At 40.3% G+C, this 19,757-nt stretch overlaps 2 protein-coding genes and 1 long non-coding RNA gene across 3 annotated transcripts; 1 reads left to right on the forward strand and 2 right to left on the reverse strand.

Moving 5' to 3' along the window:
- Positions 1-3,209: 3,209 nt before the first annotated feature.
- On the reverse strand, positions 3,210-4,155 carry LOC125480791. The gene is made up of 2 exons (XR_007261053.1): positions 3,713-4,155; positions 3,210-3,611 (listed from the first exon to the last, which is right to left on the reverse strand). It is a non-coding gene; the product is annotated as an uncharacterized LOC125480791 (long non-coding RNA).
- An 887-nt stretch (positions 4,156-5,042) lies between these two features.
- LOC103934799 lies at positions 5,043-6,302 on the forward strand. The gene is made up of 3 exons (XM_009344549.3): positions 5,043-5,337; positions 5,446-5,638; positions 5,725-6,302. The coding sequence occupies exons 1-3, from the start codon at positions 5,197-5,199 to the stop codon at positions 6,084-6,086; spliced, it is 696 nt and encodes a 231-aa protein (XP_009342824.2). The 5' UTR covers positions 5,043-5,196; the 3' UTR covers positions 6,087-6,302.
- A 617-nt stretch (positions 6,303-6,919) lies between these two features.
- Positions 6,920-11,911, reverse strand: LOC103934798 (ethanolamine-phosphate cytidylyltransferase). The gene is made up of 10 exons (XM_009344548.3): positions 11,741-11,911; positions 10,827-11,249; positions 10,188-10,423; positions 9,826-9,977; positions 9,265-9,336; positions 8,594-8,661; positions 8,382-8,499; positions 7,745-7,810; positions 7,524-7,646; positions 6,920-7,292 (listed from the first exon to the last, which is right to left on the reverse strand). The coding sequence occupies exons 2-10, from the start codon at positions 11,177-11,179 to the stop codon at positions 7,221-7,223; spliced, it is 1,260 nt and encodes a 419-aa protein (XP_009342823.2). The 5' UTR covers positions 11,180-11,249; positions 11,741-11,911; the 3' UTR covers positions 6,920-7,220.
- Between the last annotated feature and the right edge of the window lie 7,846 nt (positions 11,912-19,757).

Genomic DNA, 19,757 nt, shown 5'->3' on the forward strand with positions numbered 1-19,757 from the left:
ATGTGGCGTTCACTCCGAGGGAAGCAGCATTCACTTCTGGGAATGGTGCAGATCCAGTAGGTCGGGAATGATGGTTTTTCATCAGGAGCTCATCATTCTGTTCAGCTACTAAGAGCACAGATATCAGCTGGTTGTACTCAGTGTAGCCTCACGCTCTATACTGCTGCTGCAGGAGCACGTTGGAGGCATGAAATGTGCTGAGAGTCTTTTCCAGCATATGCTCCTCAGTAATAATATCCCCACAGAGCTTCATCTGAGAGGTAATTCTGAACAATGCAGAATTGTATTCTGCCACTGACTTGAAGTCTTGAATCCTCAGATGAGTCCACTCATAGCGGGCCCTTGGAAGAATCACCGTTGTCTGGTGATTGTATCTGCTTCTCAAGGCATTCCAGAGAGCTAACGGATCTTCAACCGTTAAGTACTCGCTCTTTAGCGCCTCATCAAGATGGCGGCGAATGAAAATCATGGCCTTTGCCCGATCTTGAGAGGATGAGTTGCTCTCTTCCCTGATGGTATCTCCAAGATTCCCTGCTTCCAGATGGATCTTGGTATCCAGTACCCAGGTCAGGTAATTCTTCCCGGTAATATCCAGGGCAGCAAATTCAAGCTTCGCCAAGTTCGCCATTTTATTTTCTGAAAGAAAATGGGATGTGTAAGAACTTGCAATAATATGTATTCTTGGAGGAATATGATGTTAGAACTTCTGGTTCTTACAAATTTTTCATTTTGATCTTCAGGCCAAAATGATAAGCACTCGAAACTTCTGGCTCGAGATTTTCAGGGTGAATGAGGAGGGCGATTGTACCGCACCATTCTCATTGAAATAATGTAATATAGAATGGGCGATTATTCCGCACCACTCAAGTAACAGGAAATTTAAATATGCAGAGCAGCGTGGGCGATTATACCGCACCACATAAAATTGCAATGAAATTAAATCTGCAGTCCAAGATAGGCGATGATACCGCACTGTCTTGGATCGCAGTAAGATTAAATTTGCAGTTCAAAATGGGCGATTGTACCGCACCATCTTGGATTGCAGTAGAATTAACACAAATAAATACTGGGTTAGTAATCAATCTCTACACCAAACAAGTAATCAAAGATGTATGTAACCGTTAGTTGGAGAACTAAAAGCAAGCATGGAGCAAACAACTCGTCGCGAGGGTACACGGCGCAGTTGAGGCAGAGGAAGAAGATGAACATTAAAAACCTTAAAGGAAACATTTTTTTTTCTCTCTTTCGTTCGTTCGGCGAAGAGAGATGAGAGAATAATTATATTTAGAGACTCGTGCTGATAACGTGTTATAAAAGGGTTAAAGTTTGAGAGATAACCTTTTAAGTGGTAGGTGCAAGGTAGATGTAAAATGCCACACAAAAACTATAGCACAGGCATATAATAAAAGGCAGAGGAATAGATGATGTTACTGATATTTCTCTCTTGTTTTTCTTCTTCATATATTTTCTGTTACATGCGGAGTGCTCTATTTATAGAGCAACTCCGAACTGATGCAGTTAATGCATCTTGAAATTTAAAACGCATCCTCTGACACTTTCATTCAGCATGGGCATTGAAAACTTTGCCCATGCAGAAGACTTTTGCTTTGTGGGCATTCATTGCCAACAGACATTGAGACTGTGTCTGAGACTTTTCAACATATTCTAATTTTTTAGTTTTGCCTTCTTCCAAATTGAAGAAATCCATGAACGTTCTTCAATTTTTCTTTTTCTTTTGGCTGTAAAAACTATTAGGGCTTTAAAAGTCATTTTACATGAGGTCAAACATGTCATTAACTTTTTTATTTTTTTTCTTAAATTAATTTTCTAAGAGTAATCGAAATCATAAATAAACAAAAACATTTTAAAGGATTGTGGTAATTAAAAATCGGGTACTATGTGGATTTAGTTCTTGAATTATTATCCGAGTGGAAATTAGGTTTGTAAATTATTTTTTATTCTATTTAATTTTCATTAATTTGAGTGATGTGACTTGCATATAATGTGTGTTGCATGATATATTGTAATTTTTTTTTTCATGATTATATGAATTTATTTGAGAGCTACTGGACCTACTGACACACCCCAACCGAAGTCGAGGCATGCTAGCTGTCATCCGAAGGTGACGTAACCAAAAGTGTGAGTGATGTAAAAATGTGAATAAATTAAAACTAAAATTAAAACTTATTTAAACTAATAAAATGAGTGAGCAGTATTGGGTAAAACCCATAGAATACAAATATTCAGAGTATAACTAACAAAAGATTGCAATTGTAACTAGTTATAATGCTTAATACACAACCAAGAAAGGCTCCCTACATTTATTTAGTTATGTCAGAATCCGCCGGAGTTTCCTCATATGCCACAGAGAATTTAGCTATCTAAGACATGGAGGGGCTAAAAACAGAAGGGTAAGTGGGCACAAAAACAAAGGTTCATAAAACATATTTACTAACCGCTTGCTGTAAATCGTATATAGTTTCTAGAAAATCATACTACGTATAAGTATGAAAACAACTATAAATAACAATGATGCTAGAAATACGCCAAACTAGAATATCACAACAATAGCATAACAAAAACAAGTTGCTCATCAATCTACGCTAGCACACGAGTTCACGTAGATAGTTTCTGACATGAATAGGACTGTGTTGTAATGTAGAAGTACGTTCTAGTGCTACAATCGCGTGAAGACTAGTGATAATCGTGGACACCTACAAGTCGGAGTTGCCTAATGCAACCTATACAACAGGACTGGCACCTACTTGGATCTAAGGCTAGCGTGTGGTGCAGAGGTGAACATACACGTGAAAAACTAGCTTTGGCCCCGGGCGAGCACCAATACCAGGGTGCATCAATGATGAGCAGACTACATACATAAATATAAACATACCATAACCATTCAATAATTCTAGTCAACATAATAAACGTACATGTGCATCTTGTAGGATTATTTTGGCATTTCACAGCAATATAACATTTCTTATAACACGTTTAATCATGGCATAATAGGCGTAATATCAATCTAAAAACAACAGTGGCATAATATACATAAATCAATTCAAAAACATTAGTGGCAACTATAAAGTTTACACACACACACACACACACACACACACACACACACATATATATAAGGAAACAAAATGCCCACTCACTGATACGTGGTTGGATCATAGCCTCCTAGCCTCGCTTGACCTCGTACGTCATCGAGATAATTTTCACTATATATGTGAAATAACTAAACTAATAAATTAAATAGGACATATTCAAAAAAGCTAGGTAAATCTCCCATACTTTGCTCAAACGGAAGGTTTGAATATATGAAAATGATCTACACGAGGACACCGACATGCACATGTCAACCACTCACATGCCGGTGGTCGGAGGCTCCCTCACGTGCCCCTACGTGTAGGTCAGTGACTAACAGACGTCAGGAATATTCCGTCTTGACGGAATATTCCGCTAAACAATTAACAGAGTTTAACGGCGTTAACTGACATTGTTAGAATATTCCGTCAACTTTGACGGAATATTCGTCGTCTTCTCCATGGACGTTCGTCGGTCGCCATTGTCCGCTTTTGCCAGGAACTAGAAGACTTTGTCGGTTTCTGGGAAAAAATTCAAACCTTTAAAACTTGCTCATTTCTCAACCATTTTTAACAAAATTTATATGGATTTGAAGCTCTTGAGGAGTAGAACATTTCTATACCTTTTGGAAGTCCAAAAATAGACCGGAAATGGCCTGAAAATCCCTCGAAAGTCTTGGCCTAAAACTCGACTCCTCGAACTCGCTTGCTTCGATGTCAAATCAACTCCAAACTTATTCTAGGGACCCTAGGGAGTTGTGTAGAAGCTTCCCCATGTCCTAAAACCTTGTAACTCGTTGGAGGAAAACTCACCGAGTCGGACCTTCCAAGTTGACGGGTCAAAACTTGTCCATTTCATGATCGGTTGGTATGGCTGGATTCGTGATGATGAGAGGAACACGTAAAGGTGATTTAGAGCTTGATTTGTGAAGTTGTGACATCATTCTAGAGGGTTGCAAGGAAAGGGAGAGTTTGGGTGAGAGAGGAAGAGAAGAGAGAGAGAGTGAAACAACAGTCTTTGATTGGGGGAGAGGTGTAAGGAGTGGGTTCTTTGATTGGTGAGGGATTATGGAGATATGTTGATTGGTGAAGAGTAAAATGAGGGAAAAGGATTGGTTGTTAGTGAAATGGGGGACACAGGTCCAATTTAAAAAGAAGAGAGGATAGGGTTTTTTAGATTTGCACCATAAAAGTACTAAGAAAATCTATCCCCTTATCAAAACACAGTGTTTCCCACACTGAATAATTAACGCGCACGCGTGTAGAAATTTACCTATTGTTAACACACTTTAACATAATGTAACTTTTTTTGTTATTTGAGCCTAAATCGCACTCACGTGTTCGTGATAACGAGTGATATTTAATTATGCTACTAGGAAACATAAAATAAACGTGGAATAATACATCCAAGTCACTTTGCCAATAAGGGTAGAAATGTCAATTTACACGCTTGAGAAAAATTACATAGAAATTAATAGACGGGTCGTCACACCTACCCCATAACCTATTTTCCTACCCAATTTTAAATTTAATGACATAATTAGAATTTTGTTTGTATGTAATTTTTATAAATGATATTATCTACACTAGAGGAGGATCAGTTTAACCTCAAAATGGGCTAATAATAATCTGATTCAAATTTTTTATTAACAAAAATCGACCTAAAACTTTTCATTTACATGTGAAAGTGAAATATTACTAAACCGACTGTTATTTATTTGTAATTTTTGCTATTGACAAATAATAGATATTTACTTTAAAGCTCATGGGCCATACCACAGTTGGACATAAGGAGCCAATAGAAAGAAATGGACTTTAAGAGGCACATGGATCACTTGTCAATTTTGTCTTCTGGAGAAATCTGGACACCTGCAGAAAGTAACAAACCCCTCTCTCTCTCTCTCTCTCTCTCTCTCTCTCTCTCTCTCTCTCTCTTCTTTTTACAGAGGGACAAGGACAATCCTTGTCCTTTACAGAGACTCTTTGAGGTTGTCTCTGCAAATCAAATAAAAAAAATCAAATAAAACCTCAACAATCGCACAATTTAACAAAAACCCAAATCTCCGTTTCCTCAGAATCTGAAAACAGAGTTGCAGAAATCTCTCACATGGAGGACTACTTCGTCTCAGACGGAATGCTGATGAAAACGATGAAGAAGAAGAGGAAGGAGGTGGTGGAGCTTGACCAAGTCAACGAATACTTCTCCGACTTCTCTCTCTCTTCTCCTGCCAGAAAGATTCGCCGTCTGGTATGCTAAAACCCCATCTTTTTCTTCGCTTTCTTCCCTTTAAATTTCGATGAGTTTTCAAATTTTCTGATTCAATGCGTTGGTATGTGTGAAAATTTGGTAATTTAGGATGCGCATTTGCCGCCCATCATGGAGGAGGAGGACGCTGATTTTGCGGCGGCTCCGAATCAGGTGGAGTCGGCTGCTCCAATTATTGAGGAATTGCCGTCAGAAAACAATGAGAAGGCCATTGTGCTCTTCAAGCCCGTCATTTCCCCTCCTTTTTTCTCTTTACCTTCCGAATTGATCTGCGGCTTCAAGGGTACGCATTTCGACTACCCATTTGGATTTCCTGACGATTTCCGTCTCGAAATTTCTGTAATTTGATGGTTTATTGGTTTTCTGCAGACCAATTTCCGCGCTCCGGCCATTACGGTCCGAGACAATCAGCCGCGGGAGATGATGAGGCGGTGCAAAACAGCGAAAATCAATGTAAAGCTGTTGTTCCATGGGTTTATAGTAAGCTTCAGCCTAGGCCATCGATGGAGGTTTCGCAATCTGAGGCCCCGGAGGAGCTGATGGAGGCTGAGGAGATGGGAACAGCAACAATGGAGATTGAAGAAGAGAGCAGAGAAGGAAAAGGGATGGCTAACGGGTGCGGCGGAGGAATGTGGACGAGTAATGAAGGGTTTCCTCAGTGGCCGCAGCAGCATTGTATGATTCCACAACCTCCACAAAACACCACCACGCCCATCACTTGGTTCCGATGAGACCGAAAGGCGGTAGGGTTTTTCGGGTTGGAAATCGAGTGGTGCCTCGTTCTTTTTTCAGCATTTCGACTATGTTGTATCATATATTTGGAAAGAGCAGAAGCAGAAAGTCGTGTTAATGTTAATAGCAGCAGAGCAGTGTGGGAATTTGTCGAAGAATGATGTATGTTAATTATGATTTTAATGATATCCAACTCCTAGAGGTTATTATTTTGATTTGGAGTTTCGTTTCACTTCAGAATCTTAAAGACACCTCAACGCAATTTGATACAAGTGAAAACGTTCCTAACCGGAGAGCCGTGCATTGTAAGTGATCTGAATCCGCCCGGAGTGAGCCTCTCATAGAGACGAGTCAAGTTGGTGAGCCGTATGATGGGCAACTATCTCCTGCGGTTCGGAGAGGACACAAGCCCTTGGGCGAAAATTCTCCCTTGTTGGGGTGGGGTGAGTTCGAGCACGGGGCCTTGGGTGAAGGCGTAAACCTACCTTACTGGGTGGTTGGGATAAGGTGAATTCGAACATAGGACCTCATTGAGTTGAGGTTGGGTGAAGGCGTAGACGCTCCCTTATTGGGATTAGAGTGAATTCTAACGCGGGACCCTAAGCGAAAGCATAAACAACAATCTCCTTTAGTAACAGTTCAATTCAGCTTGCGGTTTTGTAATTAGGCAACTAAACCAGCTGAAAGATGGATTAACAAACCAAGAGGGAAGATACAAAAGTCAATGAGTATTTGATCTAGCGACAATCAGTCTTTCACTTGTTGGACGGGTGTTGTAGTAAAGAAGAAAGGTAATGCAGCATAACCTAATGAATCAAAACAATGAGAAGAATGGCATAAATGGGGACAAGTGTAAACACCCAAATAAATTTTGATCATAAATATGCACAAGGGGGTTTGACGAGGTTAAAATATTACTCAGATTCTCATCTCTATTCTAACAGAGATACACTGAAATGGGAAAAAAAGAAAGAAGAAAAGGAAATGCTCTACATAAGTCTGTTGAGGGTATCCTTCCATGTCCTTCCCTTCAATTCTCTTCTTGTCCTAGCAAAATGGCGTTTTTCTATAGCCTCAACAACACGCAGCTCTTCAATGAGCACCGGTCAACTTTACTATATATTCCATACGGGCTAGTCTCCCGAGACATAAGTCTTCTGTGCATAGTATTTCTTTTCGCTCTCGTTCTTTTTGGCATTGCGTTTCTGCATCAAAGACAACAGAGGAATGACTTTATCAGCACTCTAAACAGCAGAAATTTTGCTACAATATCTTCATTTAGTTTTACGAACATCCAATGTGAAAATTATGGTTGCGATATGTGGAAGAATCGCTCAACGAATGATGCTTGTACAAGAGTTATCAAATATGGTTTTAAATCTCTTGACAATGGTAGTGCACATAAGCCAAAAGGCAGACAAGGATTTTAAAATTACCAAGTAAGCATCATGATTTGCAATTATCCTCTGGGATACTGATGTTGTTGTTATACTTTTAGGGCTTTCAAGCAATTTGAAAATCCCCATGCTCTTGGGAACAGAATAAGGATCGCTTTCGCCCTGCACAGTATAAATCATCCCATTCAATTAGTCAATTCTCAGCTTGCATAGACAAAAGTTTACAGTGATCAAATTTGAAGAAAAATCCATCAACTTACAGTTAACGAGAAGTTGTACTCGGAAACTGTCCCATGCACAACCGATGAAATGTTGAAAGTTGTTATCTGTCAATGCAAGAATATAGATCTCAGATACAGTGATCAACACATCTAATTTCAGACTGCATCAGAAGGATTACATTATTCTTAACAAATTCAAGTTAGTCAAGGATGTGTACGAGAAAATGTCCAATTTACTGTCTGAATCATTTTAATCTGGGAACAGGCATTCTTCCAATTGCTTACCTTACGTATGTATGATAAAACTTATTGATATATCACACACATGCCAGCATGTATTGGATCCATGGCCTCCACCACACATGTACGGTATGCTAATCTAAATTAATGAATACAAGTGGCAAGCATGTCATGAATCTATGCACATTCCCAAGCAGCAATAAAGTTGGAAAATTTATTGTTCAAGGTAGAAACATAACTAATATGATGACATTTACATATTATAATCCCATTCAAGGCCAGGAAGAAACATCATGAACATGTTGACTGAAGAAACTGTACATAAAACCAAGAGAAGACGCGGCCTCTGAAGAATGAAAACAGTCGCTCATGGTTGTACATACAAATACAATGACTTGGTGTAAAAAGCAAAAGAAAGATATATGCATTTACTCACCATGTCCACGGTAACTTCCCAGGGAGCACCAATGATGACTTCATCAACATAACGGCAACCCAATACACTAAGACTACGTTCGTGCAAATGCATAATTGGATACTTCCCTCTGTGTTCACTGCATTTAACCAAATTTTATTATTTTAGTTACAGGTTTACTTTTGTTGACTAACAACGAATGAATAGATCTCAAATCAAGAACACAGAATTACCTGACAGTCTCATCATTGTGGATGCCCACTAGTAGAAAGTCTCCGAGCTGCCTAGCATTCTTCAGAATCTGAGCAAGCAACCAAAAAAGAGAAACAGCTTTCATATGATAAAATGATGAGAAAAAATTTGATAACTGTTCATACAGAAAGGGGGATGCTGCATTGAATCTCCACAGCATAGAATTGCCAAAAGGGAGGGGTGTGAACATAACATGGCAACATTCAGTTGTTTACATACAAGCATACTGTTCAAGTGTTGCCAGAAGGTCAAACCTTAACCCAAGGCTTCATAGATAGCCTTACAACTAATGGTTAGCAGAGAACTGTCACAATTCACAACTTCATTTCGTAAATTAATGCAATGGTAGGATCCATTTCACTCTTAAAGTGATGGAACTAACGCATGATTCGTGGTGAGTATACCAGACTAAATATACGAATGAGTCATGCTGGAGTACATTATGATAAAGGGCTATATGGAAGGCTATTTAGAAATTACTCCAAGTTTATATTGAAGATAGAAAACATCTAGGAAGATGTAGAATACTGCCATTTCTAGATGCACCTCAAACTTTGTAATACAAAATAGGTAAATGCACAACAAAGATCCAACTTAAACCATCATAAAAATTAAGACGTTTACAGAAGTAATTCAAAGATAATAATTATACCTCAACATGTCCTGCATGAAAGAGATCAAATGCCCCATCAATGTACACAACACGAGCATTTGGTCCAGGTCCCTGAGAATATGAAACGTGTTATGGAGGATAAAAAAACAATATGCATAAAAAAGAAACAAAAAACAAATTTTCCACCACCTCCATATGTTGTCGCTGCACATTAAAATAGATATGAAATAAATGAAACGTCAATACTGAGTTACTCACACTCCCACGGATTGGTTGATGCTTTGGTCTTTATGTAAATTAGTAAAGAATCAATGAAGGACTGTGTTATCCACTAAATGTGGATTACTTTTGTTTTTTCCGTTCTTGTCATTTCAACAGAGTCATAACTATTTCACATTGTGACTTCTTGATCTTTACATGTACCATAAAACAGGTCCATTTGTTCACTTCCAAAGATATTTATTCTCACATGTAACTAGATGCACTTGAGCCAAGATCCCAGAAAGGAGTTTAGTCTAATGTAAGAAATACTTATGACTTACAAGAACAAAAATACAAAAAGTAAAATTTAAAAGTGCCAATATAGCAAGTGAGGCACACCTTTCCATTAGAGAATTGCACAATACGCCGGGATGTTGGTAGAAATTGAGATAAACTGGCACTCTTGGGTTGACTTTCTGGGGTTTTATGCAAGGATGTCTCAGTTTGATTTTCACCATCATTTGTATCCTTTAAAGAAGAAAGTATCCTCCCTACACATGATTATTATTAGACCAATTGAAAACAAGAAAACAATTTCAGTATACAACATTTTAACTATCTAGGCAGCTCATTGATCAAATCTCTTCACTTCTAGCAAGCTTGACCACAAAAAAAGTCACGAAGTGGAATTGCATAATAAGTACTGAGTCATTTTAAACAAAAGGAGGAACCTCTGAGGGAGATGAAGAGAATCATAGTACCTACAATATCTGTGCTGGAGACACCTTCAGTGCGTTTAATCTGCTTGTAGCGGCCAGCTTTTTTCGCCAAGGCGTAAGCATCAGTTCCATCTGGCAGCAGGCAAGGATCATCACCATGTATGATATAGTCAATCTTATGCTCACTGAAGAGCTTGCCCATGAATTGCTCAGTAATTTCATAAGGAGCATTCGTTATGACTTGATCCACCCACTTCAAACCACTCACGAGAGCCAATCTAGAAAGAAACTTCAAATTAGATAGAAATAAGTAGGTACATAATATACATTGATCTTATCAAATTTTAACAAAGGCCACATAAAGTATGCACCAGGAGATTATACAACGTTTGCAAGAGATTCTATCGGAACAATAAAAGGTACAAGTGGACCAAACAGTGCATTCTAATTCTAAGGACTGCCGAATAACACTATTAGGGAAGCTAACTCTGCAAACTATGCAAATAACGTACTTATATGCATGTATAAGATATAACAACATATTCTATAACTTAAGTTGGTATGTAAGTAACAAAGGTGCAACTCGAACTCAGGTAGGAATGTTTTCGGCATTCAAACATAAAAGCGTGTTCTTGAGAAATGAGTATGTTAACATGACTAATTATGTTCATAAACACTAACCTCTCTTCCATGGATAAAACAGGTGGACCTTTATTGGCAATAATCTCCTCATCGCTAACAACGCCCACCACCAACTCATCTCCCAAAGCCTTGGCTTGCCTCAAGGCATTGGCATGGCCATAATGCATGAGATCAAAGCAACCATCCATGTAAACCCGAATGTGCTTCCTATCACATTTCTTCTTATGAAAGATCCCTGAATCTGACCATAAATACGGCAACTGGGGCACCGTAATTCCACCAAAATAGCTCGTGGACAAGCCGAGCAAGGCGGCCGTGAGCATTAGACCGCCAAATACATGTGGGTGGTTGTACATTCCATCCCAAATCCAGTTGTTAGTTTCATATTCCATGGTGGCACCCTTTTCTTCTTGCCTTATAATCTCCTTTGATCTCTTTGCTTAGCAGGAGGAGACACAAAACCTGAAGCCACAATAGCAAAAAGCTAATCAGAAATCAACATAGCTTTTATTACTTTAAATTAGATTTAAACACCACGAAAACTAAAGAAAAAAGGATGAAAATACTAAACAAATCTAGAGCTTAAAAATACCAAATTGCACCAAAATGTAAGAAAAAAATTCAGATGTTAAAAGAGACTTTTGGAACTGGATTAAAGGTCAATTGTGTAGGGATGCAAAATGATGCCAAATATTCGATAGAATTATTGAGCAAATTCAAATTACGAAATTTATTTCTGAACCTAAACCAGAAACCCACCTGAAATTCACCAAGAATACAAAAAGTTAAAAATAGCTGTGCATTAACGGATAGAGAGAAAATGGGAAGAAAAGCATGGAACTGAAAATTCCAGAAGAAAAAAAAAGTGATAAAATTCAAGAAATGAGCATTAATCATGGTGACCCAGATCTAGAAAACTGGTTTTTAACCCAGAAAATTGGAAAAGTTTTTACCTTTTTGTGATCGAGCTTTGTGTCTCCTCTCCTCTTCTGCTTTCTCTCCCTCCTGGTTTTTTTGGTGATTTGAAGAAATTGCAATGGGAAAGAAACAAAGAAAACAAGACAAGCAAGCCTTCCCCTTCCCCTTCCCACAAGTTTTTTCTTTTTTTTTTTTTTTTTTATCTGACGACAAGGCTCTCTCTCCGTCTTTTTCATTTTATTTGGTCAAAGTTCCCACTTTTTCTATTACTGAACGAATCAAATGAAATGCCTACCCTGTGGGACGGGTCCCATTATACTGAAGCACTACGTCAGCCGTCAAGCTTCCGTTCAAAATTTTGAACGTGTCATGTCTTGTATAGATTCGCGTGTTCACGTCGTTTTCATTTAATATATGTTATCTTAACAAATTAGGTGGTATTGTATCCTACCTCTTATTTTAACGGGTTTTTAACAAATCATGTCACTTTGCTCTTTAAAATTAACAAGTAAAATAACCAGACCTGTTAAGGCCCTTTAATTAAAGAGAAAATTAAAATTAACGGGTCGTGTCATGCTTTGTTCTTCATTACTGTAGTTATTGTTGTTAATGCTTATTTTTCATTCTTTATTTTTGTTTCTAAAAATTCAAGTATGATTGAATTGAAATGTACCGTTCTTCTTTAAAAATAAACATTGACATGTACTTACACAAGTTATTTTTAAATTAAAATGTACCTATGCTAAATTAAAACGTATTTATACCAAATTACAATGTGTGCTTACTAAATTGAAATGTACCCATATTGACTTGAAACGTACAAAAAAGTTTTAGAGTTACAAATAACTTGCCCGTTAGCTTTTTACATAATAAAATTATGATAATATAAAAACGTATTAATAACTTGGTACGTATCTAAACAAAAATAAATACCATATCAAAATACTCATTTGTGCTCAAATTTGAATCTAGCTTTTCATTCATTTTCTCACCAACTAAACCATGGGTAATTTATTTGACCAACCAAATACCGGGGTGATATTCTTAGCTGCCTGGACCAGGTGGTAACTGAAGCAATGAATGCAACACTTTGTAGTCCCATATCTAATTTGGAGATTAAGGAAGCAATGTTCAACATGGGTGGGTCAAAGGCGCCTAGGCCTGATGGCTTCTAAGGCATTTTCTATCAATCTTTTTGGGATATTATTGCAACTAAGGTCCATGGTATTGTGGCAGAGTGTCTAGGGGGGAGGGCTGCCCTTCCCATATTAACTCCACCAACATTGCTCTGATTCCGAAGGTCTCCAACCCGAAAGCTGTTAGTCAATTTAGACCTATTAGTCTTTGTAATTATTCATATAAGGTCCTGTGAAAAATTTTGGCGAATCGTTTGAAGCCTTTGTTGGATGATATTATTTCGTCAAGTCACAATGCTTTCATCAAGGGTAGGCAAATCTAGGACAATATCATCTTGGCCCATGAAATTTTCCACTTTTTAAAGTTAAGAAAGACAAAGACTAATTTCGAGATGGGGGTTAAACTTGATATGAATAAGGCATATGATTGGGTGGAGTGGGATTTCTTGGAGGCCATAATGGAGCATCTTGGTTTCTAGCGCAGATGGATAAATATGGTGATGCGCTGTGTGAAGATTGTGGAGTTCTTAATTCTTATTAATGGGAGGCCAGGGTGTGTTTTTAAACCCACTAGGGGTCTTCAGCATGGGGACCCACTCTCCCTTTACTTATTCCTCATCATCATTGATGTTCTCTCCTTGGTGATTAATCGAGTAGTTCAACGAGGTTATTTGGAGGGCATTCAGATTTTGGCTTCGGGGCCAGTGCTTGCACATCTTTTGTTTGCGGATGATACCTTTACTTTTCTTAAGGCTTCCGAGCAAAATTGTAGGAACTTATCCACTCTTCTCCAGGTGTATAGCAGAGCTTCTAGTCAACAAGTTAGCTACTAAAACTCGATTGTATATTTTGGAGCTAATATCTTGGCCCACTTGGCGTAGGAGCTTTGTAATATCTTAGATATGCCTAACGTGGAGAACCCGGGTAAATACCTAGGTATTCCCACAATTTGGGGAAGGTCGAAGCGAATGGCTTTACAGTATATCAAGGACCAGGTTTTAGATAAAATTTCAGGGTGGAAGAGACGGTTCCTATCCCAGGCAGGGAAGGAAGTCCTCATTAAAGCAGTGGGTTAGGCTATTCCTATGTACCCCATGTGTGTTTTTCGGCTCTCGGAAGGTCTTTGTAAGGATATTGATGCAGCTGTGGCGAGGTTTTGGTGGGCAGGAGCTGATAAGGATCGTGGGTTACACGAGATCAATTGGAAGGACATGGGGCGGCCAAAGAGGGAGAGAGGTATGGGATTTCGTAACTTTAAAGATTTTAACCTTACTTTGCTTGCCAAACAATGCTGGCACTTGATCCATGATCCTGATTAGTTATGGGCGCGGGTTTTGAAAGGGAGGTACTTCCTAGATGTTCTGTTCCTAGAGGCTAAAAAAGGTAGTCGAGCCTCGTGGGCGTGGGCGAGTCTTTTAGAAGGCGAGATATTGTTCTAAAGAGCATTAGGTGGCAGATTATGGGAGGTCAACATGTTAGATTTTGGATGGATAATTTACCTGCAGGGCATCCCATCCCTCCCTTTGCTCGCGGAAACTAGTGGTGACTATAGGGTTGCGAAGCTCATTGATCCAGTTTCAAGGGAGTGGAATTTGGATTTGCTTTTAGATCTTGTCCAAGAAACGGTATGTAAGGTTATCTCTCAGATTCATGTGGGACCCTTCTTAATCTCGAATAAACTTGTCTGTCATTTTGAAAGACAAGGTTCTTATACTGTTAAATCAGGCTATAGGTGGTGTCAAAATCGTCTACCCCAACAAAACCTTGATCACCCGTCCTCTTCCCGAAGTACTGACCCCCGGGTGTGGGCTTAGATTTGGGGTAGCAAAGCGCCACCAAAAATGATGAACTTCCTTTAGAGGGCGCTCCGGAACGCTTGTGCCACCAAGCTTAATTTGTTCCGGCGTTGATGTACCGTGTCCCCGATTTGTCCCATTTGTGCTTAAAGTAAGGAGTTTACGGAGCACGTGCTCATTCTGTGTTCGTGGGCTACCAAGGTGTGGTGGGGGGGGGGTTCTTCTTCGATTGAAAAATTATTTGAAGCTCTATCTCTACCTTGGCTGATTGGTTGTGCTTGGTTGTCAATCAATGTTTGGGTTGTAAGGAGAATTTTGACCATATTTTGGCTCATGTGATCTTCTCATGTTGGTTCATTTGGAGGGCATGATGTGATGCTGTTTTTAATCCTTCTCCCTTTAGAACTTTGCGTTCTATAGCCACTGCCTTGGTTTCCTTTCAAGAGGCTTCTACTCCTCGAAGTTTGATGACTTCTATTAGCACTGGGCACTCTAGAGGTATGCTTCATCTTCCTCAGTGGTCTCATTCCCCTGTTAATTGGGTTAAGTTTTAAGTTTAATGTTGATACATGTTGGAAGCGGGACTCTTTGTGTGGGCAGATTGGGGTTGTGGCTAGAGATTGGAACTCGGGATGCAAATCGGTGCAATGTGTGAGGGTGCATGCTTCCACGGCTGTGGAGGTGGAGGCGTTAGCGGTACTGGAAGGGTGCTTACTGGCAAAAAACTTACAGGTGTAGGAGGTGGTAATTGAATCCGATACTCAGACTATTATTCAATATCTTAATTCCCTTTCTATGAGTTGTGATTGGGAACTGCTCCCAATCCTGTCTCGTACTTTGGAGGTCGGGATAAGTTTTCAATCATGCTCTTGGTCGTGGTCTCCACGATCGGCAAATATGGTGGCGAATTTTGTCACGAGAAACTTGTCACCGGAGATGTGCGGCTTAGGTTGGGTGGTGACACCTCCATCTTCGTTTGTGAGTATTTTGAACAAAGATGGTCTGCCATGTCTGTAGACATCAAAATTTCGGTGAAATGAACGTTGACCAATAATTAAAATTTCAACGCTCACGTGTCACATAAATTTTACATGTAGCGTGTGACTCAACGAAAAATCAAAATAAATTGGAAAAGTCATCAAATATGACACATGTCAATACCTGGCAGAAATGATTTATTTCATCTGATTATTTAAATCCAAAAATCAAGTTTTGGAATTCTATAAATAGGAAGCCAAGGCATTCATTTTGGGGGGGGGAAGAAAGAAGGAAAAAAAGGGAGAAAGGAAGGGAAATTGATATCACACCAAAACCTTGAAGCTTTGAAACTCTAAAGCTCTCAAGCAAATCCCGAAGGATCAAAAAAAACTCTCTTCGTTCTTCGTTAAGTCTTCCTTCAAGATCAAGCCCCGACGGCCTTTGAAGAAATCCGCACAACCATTCTTCAAGATCAAGCCCCAACGGCCCTTGAAGAACTTCCACCAACTCAAGATCAAGCCCCGACGGCCCCTTGAAGAAAGTGTTCATCGTTCATCATCCGTTCATCTTAAGATCAAGCCCCAACGGCCCTCTGGATCAACAACCTCAACAAATCCACATATCCAATCGTTCTTCAAGATCAAGCCCAAAAGCCCTTGAAGATCCGCTCATCCACCAACCTTCAAGATCAAGCCCAAAAGCCCTTGAAGATCCGCTCATCCACCAACCTTCAAGATCAAGCCCCAACGGCCCTTGAAGAACTTCCACCAACTCAAGATCAAGCCCCGACGGCCCCTTGAAGAAAGTGTTCATCATTCATCATCCGTTCATCCTAAGATCAAGCCCCAACGGCCCTTTGGATCAACAACCTCAACAAACTCATACACCCATTCTTCAAGATCAAGCCCAACGCCCCTTGAAGATCCATTCATCAACTGTTCATCCTTAGATCAAACCCCGACGGCCCTTTGGATCAACAACTCATCCACAAACCAACATCCTATGAAGACAGAATCAGAGGATCAAATTACAAAGAGATTGTAACCCCAAAATCATTAATACAAAAATATATTTTGTACACGTATTCTTGTTTCTTGTTTCAGGAATTTTTCGTGTTTACAAATTTGGCACGCTCGGTGGGACAATCTCTACCTCTCATCTCTATCCTCAAATCATCGAAAAACGCAAATGGCATCAAGAAAGGATCAAGTTGTTCCTGCAATTAAAGCAAAGAACAAGAACATCATCGCTGCAAGTGGTGATATTTCGGGCATCATAACCCGAAGTAAGGCAAGAGATCTTTTTGTCGCGGCTTCCGCCCCTGCATTAACTCTGTCAAAGGAACAAGAGCACCTGAGGTACGAGCCTGTGATCACCCTAGCCTCGCTAAGGGCATCAAAAGGGGAGAGCCCGAGGAAATACTCAGAGTCCCTACTCTCCGACGCTGATTCGAGCGGTAGTACAACCATGCAAGTCATGACCACTGGAGCAACTCCAATCGAGGAGCAGCTAGCTCAAATGAATGAAGCAATGCAAAGCTCACACGGACTGTGGAAGAGAAGGACTTGCAGATTGCCGCACTTGTCAACCAACTAGATGCGCTGCCCGACGTGAAAGTCGACCTAGATGTTGGCCTATTAGAGAAAGAAGTCGACGAAGAAGAGGAGCCACTAGCGGAGAAAGTTGAAGAGAAGCTGAAGCTAGACCAAGCAACGACATTCATGGGATCTCTCTCTATCCAGCAGCTACAGGAGATGATCGCAAGCACTATCAAGACACAGTACGAAGAAAGCTCGCATGACTCCGTACTGTACTCAAAGCTTTACTCCAAGAAGATTGATGCTTTGAAGATGCCAAGGGGTTATCAGCCCCCAAAATTCATGCAGTTCGATGGAAAAGGCAACCCGAAGCAATATGTCGCCCATTTCATTAAAACTTGCAACAATGCTGGGACAGAGGGAGACTACCTCGTCAAACAGTTCGTGCGTTCGCTGAAAAGTAACGCTTTTGACTGGTACACTGACCTCGAACCTGAGTCTATCAACAGTTGGGACCAGCTAGAAAGGGAATTCCTCAACCGTTTCTACAGCACTCGTCGTACTGTAAGCATGCTAGAGCTGACCAGCACGAAACAGTGGAAAGATGAACCTGTCGTCGACTACATAAATAGATGGCGTTCTTTAAGTCTGGATTGCAAAGATCGGCTTTCTGAAACCTCTGCCATTGAGATGTGCGTTCAAGGCATGCAGTGGGGACTACACTACATCATTCAAGGCATCAAACCACGAACATTTGAGGAGTTAGCCACCCGCGCCCATGATATGGAGTTAAGCATCACCCGTCATGGGAAGAAAGAACAGATCGCCGACTACAAGAATGACAAAGTTTTGGGGCCAAAGGTGGATAAGGCTACGTGGAAACCCACCAAGGAAGCAATGACGGTCAACACAACTCCAGTCAAAATCCCTACACGAAGCAAGGCGATTCAAACCGAAGCTTTTCGTGATCAAGAGATACGTAGACGCACTTTGAAGGAGCTTGAGGAGAAGACTTATCCATTCCCCGACTCTGACGTGGTTGCCATGTTGAAAAACTTGCTTGACAAAAAGGTGATCGACCTACCTGAGTGCAAACGGCCAGAAGATATGAACCGTACTGACAGTCCAAGGTACTGTAAATTCCATCGCTTCATTAGTCATCCGACGGAAAAGTGCTTTGTGCTAAAAGATCTCATCATGAAGTTGGCTCAGAAAGGGATCATCGAGCTAGATCTTAATGATGTGGTGAAGTCAAACTATACCACCGTCACTTCTGGCTCTTTGAACTCAAAATCTTCACCTCAACCGCTGGGGGCATGCTCCAAAACCATGTCAGTCAAGTCAAGTGAAGTTGAAGGATGGACTTATGTCACTCCAAAGAAAATGCACAAGAAACATAAGTCTCCTCCACAAGTTCACCAATCGGAAAGGGGGCAAAGCAGCTACCGTCAACCTTCAAAGCTACACGAAAGTGTTGAGGATGATGAAGTTATGACACAAAGATCGTCCGTTGCCATCACAATGCGCGATTTCTTCCCCAAAGACTTCTTCAATCACTCAGTCAAGACTCCTTGCTATAAAGATTGCAAGGAATGCTTCTTTAAGATCGTTTGACAAATTCAAAAAGCTCCTCGTTCGCACGAGCCTAAAAGGCGACAACCAAACGCTCCTGGTTCACACGAGCCTAAAAGGTGACAACAAACGCTCCTGGTCTGCACGAGCATAAAAGGCGACACCCAAAGCTCCTTGCCTGCATGAGCTGAAACTGCAAACGGCACCAAACGCTCCTTGCCTGCACGAGCTGAAACTGCAAACGGCACTAAACGCTCCTGGCCCGCAAGAGCATAAACTGTGTACGGCAAAATCATCGTCAAAACCATCACTCATTTGAACTACGTTATGACTTGATCTCTTCTTTGGAAGAGTACGTAGGCAACTTGAAACTTCAAAACTTCAAGTACAGTCACATCAAAATAAATAAATAAATGTTTCATTAAAGAAAGTCAATTTTATTACAAAAGAAAAGAAAAAAAAAATACATATGTTACTATGTATTAGAAAAAATATATATATATATTCTCTACTAAAAAAAAAAAAAAAAATTATATATGTTAAAGTGGGTTTGCCTACACTTAGGACCCATGCCAACTCAAAGAAACAGAAGTTGAAGTCCACAAAAAGGAGCAGCCCAAATCCAGGCCCATGCCATGCCCTCATAACCTCCATCGGATTTCGATGTGTAGCTCGACTTATCACTCTGCTTTCTCTCAAGGAGGCCGAAAAGCATATACCATGTAAATAGGCCCATATGTAGATGGCCTTATAGTATGTAGGCAAACCCAAAACCCCCACAAAACGGTGCCGTTGTGGCTGAGATCGGCGGCGACGTAGCTATAGAGGAAGATAGAGGAGCTCTGGTGCAGAGCCTGATCGACACGGTCAACGAAATAACTTCGATCTCTGACTACAAGTGTACGGTCAAGAAGCAGTACTGCAATCATGCAGGCTTGAAACTGTTGACTTGTCCTCCAACAACATCTCCCAACTGCTTCCAGTCCGATCGTTTCTTCAGGGCTGCGGCAGCCTTGTTTTCGCTAACTTGTC

Source organism: the organism of the source record quoted next, unplaced genomic scaffold (genome assembly GCF_019419815.1).
Source record: "Pyrus x bretschneideri cultivar Hongxiangsu unplaced genomic scaffold, Pyrus_bretschneideri_v1 Contig36, whole genome shotgun sequence".
NCBI lineage: Eukaryota > Viridiplantae > Streptophyta > Magnoliopsida > Rosales > Rosaceae > Pyrus > Pyrus x bretschneideri.